At 37.4% G+C, this 4,315-nt stretch overlaps 1 protein-coding gene and 1 long non-coding RNA gene across 3 annotated transcripts; both read left to right on the top strand.

Moving 5' to 3' along the window:
- Positions 1–550: 550 nt before the first annotated feature.
- LOC120273983 lies at positions 551–2,123 on the top strand. 2 transcript variants are annotated; one of them, XM_039280732.1, is made up of 3 exons: positions 551–867; positions 1,008–1,398; positions 2,043–2,123. In XM_039280732.1, the coding sequence occupies exons 1-3, from the start codon at positions 554–556 to the stop codon at positions 2,088–2,090; spliced, it is 753 nt and encodes a 250-aa protein (XP_039136666.1). In that variant the 5' UTR covers positions 551–553; the 3' UTR covers positions 2,091–2,123. The 2 variants fall into 2 exon arrangements, with proteins under 2 accessions (XP_039136666.1, XP_039136665.1); XM_039280731.1 differs by lacking the exon at positions 2,043–2,123 and having other exon boundaries at positions 1,008–1,463.
- A 592-nt stretch (positions 2,124–2,715) lies between these two features.
- Positions 2,716–3,075, top strand: LOC120273027. Its single transcript, XR_005540495.1, has 3 exons — positions 2,716–2,749; positions 2,819–2,893; positions 2,974–3,075. It is a non-coding gene; the product is annotated as an uncharacterized LOC120273027 (long non-coding RNA).
- The last annotated feature ends 1,240 nt before the right edge of the window (positions 3,076–4,315 follow it).

Below are 4,315 nucleotides of genomic sequence, written 5' to 3'. Positions count from 1 at the left end.
CGGTATGAGAGAGATAATCAATGATGGAGATGCTTTGGACTTGGCTGCAAATGTTAGTGACAAAAGGGTAGTTAATGTATTTGCTAAGGTTTCTAAGTTAGTTACAAGAGATAATGATGATGGTGAGCAAGGTGATGAAAATATAGATGGTGCGCAGGTTCAAGCAGTGGGGGAAAATACTGATGAGGCAAGTCATGGACAACAAAAGGAAGTTGATGATGATGGGAGTGAGTTGGAAGATTCTGAATATAGTTTCAAAAGTGATGAAATGGTCAATGATTGTGCAGAGGGTCATAGACAGGTTGCAGAGGAATGTATTCAAGATCAAAATAATGCAATGAATGAAACTGATTCTGATAGTGATGGATCTGGTGGGTTGCAATCATATTCTGAGACAGATGAAGAAGGAGATGGCCCAGAAAAGCCCAAGTATTCAGATTTTCATGCTGAATTGGATATGAATGACCCACATTTTGAGATTGAAATGAAGTTTAGCAGTTTTAATGAATTCAAGGAGGCTGTTAGGAACTATGGAATTAAGAATAGGTACGTAATGAATTTTAGGCCCAGTAACAAGAAGAGGTTCAAGGCTATTTGCAAGAAAGGATGTCCTTTCTATTTATGGGCAGCTCCTATGATTAAAGACCACAACACTATACAAATAAAATCTGGAATCCTCAAACATGAGTGCACTAGGGATCACAATGTGAGGCATGTTAGTGCAAAATGGGTTGCTGAGCATTATTTGGATCAATTCAGGGCAGATCCAGGCTGGTTAGTAGCAGGCATCATGCAAGCTGTGAAGAAAAATCAGCAAGTTAACATTACAAGACTAAAGGCTTGGAGGGCAAAAAGTATTGCAAAAAGGTTAAGTAAATTTGTAACTCTTCTATTAAGATGTTTTCAATTACTTTGGTGGAATGAATGGCTGTTATTTATTTTTTATTGTGTAAGACAACATTTTGATATCTTGATTTTTATGATCTTTTGTTTAATTTATGATACAGCCTATTGGATGGTGATGAATGTGAGCAGATCAAGAGTTTATATGATTATAGGCTTGAAATCCTGCGGACAAATCCAGGCTCCACTGTAATGTTCAAGTGTAATGAAGGCATATTTCGAGGTATGTACCTTTGCTTGGGTCCATTGAAGGCAGGTTTCATGGCAGGATGCAGGCCGATTATTTCTGTAGATGGTTGCTGGCTCAAGGGACAGTTTGGAGGACAACTGCTCTCAGCTGTGGGAGTAGATGCAAATGATTGCATCTATCCCATAGCATGGGCTGTGGTGGATAAAGAAAACTACGATAACTGGAGATGGTTCCTAGAGCTACTGGCAATAGATTTGGAAATTAATAACGGTCATGGATTTGCTTTTATGAGTGATAGACAAAAGGTTAGATTTCCTAACACTTTATGTAGTGACATATGCAATGTTTTGCAAATATGCCAATGACTAACATATTGTTCTTTTTCTTCTATTTTTTTTTTGTTTCTATTTGTTATGTATGTCTTCTGATTGCCAAATTAAATCCATTAATAGGGCTTAATTCCAAAATCTTTAGAAGATTTATTTCCCAACTCAGAGCATATATACTGTGTCAGGCATATACATTGCAACTTTAGGAGTAATTACAAGGGTAAAGCTTTAAAAGACCAACTATGGAAATGTGCCAGGGCCGCCTACATCCCCCGCTTTAACAAAAGAAATGGAAACCTTTGAATGCCATGTCACCCGATGCATATGAGTTCTTGAGGAAAAATACCCCCATACATTGGAGTAGAGGGCACACTTTAAACCAATCTACAAGTGTGATATGCTTTTAAATAACCTCTGTGAGTGTTTTAATAGTTTGATACTTTGTGCTAGAACCAAAGGGATTGTGACATTAAATGAAACCATTAGAACACAGCTAATGTGCAGGATTCAGAGAAAGAGAGATTCAATGAAAAAATCAGGAAATATATTCTGTCCCAAGATAGTTCAAAAATTGGAAAAGGCAAAGAATATGACTTACTCTCATAATACAACTTGGTCAGGGGGAGACCAATACCAAATTATATGCAATGATGGCCAATTTGTGGTGAACAAAAAGGAAAAAACATGCACTTGTAGAAGGTGGGAATTGACTGGAGTGCCATGTTCTCATGCCATTTCTGCAATTTATTACAACCATGAAAAGCCAGAGACTTACATAGAGGACTGTTATAAGGTGTCCACCTTCCTAGACATATACAACCATATCCTGTACCCTACACAAGACAAAACCTACTGGCCAAAGAGTCCTCAGTGCCCTATGATACCACCTGAAGTTGTTATGAAAAAAAGGGGGCAGAAGGTTAGGCTAAGAAGGAAAGATACAACTGAGAAAATTGGCTTTTGCAATGGAAAGATGAGCAAGACAGGGAAGAAAATCACTTGCAGCATATGTGGAGTTACAGGACATAACAAAAGGTTTCATGGACAACAGGTAATTGAATTATATTAAACATAGGTTCCTTCTTGTTTTTTTTATTCAAATCCAACTTGCATTCCTCTCCAGGGAACTAATACTAACAATGATGACAATGGAGGACAAACTGGGACTTCAACAACAACTCTGCCCCAGGATGAGGTGATTTAATCACATCCTATGAATGAATATTTGTACAGTAGGTCCAAATAATTATATTGTCCTTTGCAGGTAAATTGTCATGACCCTATGGATGGAACAGATCCACAAGTTCTAGAGGATCATTTGCAATTGGTAAGATTTTCGCTGGATCAATTTAATTTTACAAGTTGGATCTTAATTTGGTTTCTCATAACTTGTCAGGTTGATCACCTAATTGAATCTCAATTCAGTGAAAAAATTACAACATTTGAAAATGTTCAAGTGGAACCTTTACAGGTACTAGATTGAAATTAGACATTACAATATATTGCTTGCTCATCATTTTTCTTAAGTATTTATGTTCTTCAATAATATAGGGTATTATTACACAAGAGCAGGATGCACACAATGCTGAAGAAAGGAGGTCAGAAAGGAAAAAACTTGAAACAATGAGACAAAGAAAGAAGGGCATAATTGAAGCTAACCCAAGATCGGTGGAATGTACTCTTGCGTAACCATTGCAAAAAGAAAACACGGTCAAAAACATCCTCAGAAATTCAGATCTTGCAACCAAAAAAAGAGGAAAACAATGGATTCCATAACTTATCGTGATCGCTACATGTGATGAAGGGAATGTTTGAAAAAGATGTCGCTTTCTTGGATATTTCTTGTTATGACAGACATGTAATTATATTCTAAGGATGTACTCGTAGCCTAATGGCAATTTTGTTGTGACATGGTGATATTATGTTTTGTTGTTGTATTCGAGCCACGGGCAATTTTTGTTATAACAAGCTAAATGAATGAATTATAAATGTTTGTTCCCATAATTGTGTCTCACACTTGATTTCCTTGTCTCCAAAACAAATGATATGTATAACTGGTTTGAATATATGTCTGTATATACTGCACATATTATGTAAATGTCATATACCTGCATATAGCCAGGTACTTTGTCCAGTTTTGTCAATGCCAATGTTTAACCTTTGTCCAGACTTTCACAGTGATTTGCTTGAAGTTTAAGCCATTGATTATACTTTGTAATTATAAATGATTACCCTCATAATGGTAGATAAACGTCGTGATAAATTTGTTAGCAGAACTTTCACAATTATGATATTTTCTGTGTCCAAATTTTATTTGTCCATTTACATGATAAGAAGAGGGAGATAAATCAAAGGGCTCTCTTGGAGAAGAAGGGGAGATCGCTTGGTCTAAATTATGAACAAGTGGCTCTAGATACATGGGCCTCTTCGGTCTCTTCGCGAGGGCTATGGAGGTGGTCTATTTCCGGTTTCTCACCGCCTCACTTTCTCTCGGGTACTCGCCTCCCTTAGCAAAACAAGGAGGAGAAGAAGGTAGACAACAGGAGATAGTTAGGGCAAACAAGGGGAGCTCTGCTCTCTCTCTGAACGTGAAGAAAGAGAAGTCAAAAGGGAGAAGAAGGCTGACATGGCGGTTTTTTGATGAGGTGGATTAGTTGTCCACGTGGCCATTCCACGTGCGCAAGTGATGTGGAAATTTGGAGTCCACGTGAGATCTCCGATGGACACGTAAGCATTTAATCACCGGAATAGCATTAGTGCCCTCCCTGTGAAAGCAAATTAAATTCAAATGCTCATTTTGATACAAATTAAAAAAAAGTGCTCAAAATGAAGCACGGGTATAATAAGGTACCTTACTAAAAAAAATAACCCGTTACATTTCCTTGTCCGATCG

The sequence above is a fragment of the Dioscorea cayenensis genome, chromosome 12, assembly GCF_009730915.1.
Source record: "Dioscorea cayenensis subsp. rotundata cultivar TDr96_F1 chromosome 12, TDr96_F1_v2_PseudoChromosome.rev07_lg8_w22 25.fasta, whole genome shotgun sequence".
Classification (NCBI taxonomy): domain Eukaryota; kingdom Viridiplantae; phylum Streptophyta; class Magnoliopsida; order Dioscoreales; family Dioscoreaceae; genus Dioscorea; species Dioscorea cayenensis.
The sequence above is the reverse complement of the archived record's forward strand: the minus strand, read 5'-3'. Positions and strand labels throughout refer to the sequence as shown.

Bases quoted from the DNA above. Each gene is read 5' to 3' on its own strand.
- LOC120273983 (XM_039280731.1), top strand. From the start codon at position 554: ATGAATTTTAGGCCCAGTAACAAGAAGAGGTTCAAGGCTATTTGCAAG. The intron at 868-1,007 runs GTTAAGTAAATT...TTTATGATACAG, and splicing joins GCAAAAAGTATTGCAAAAAG to CCTATTGGATGGTGATGAAT.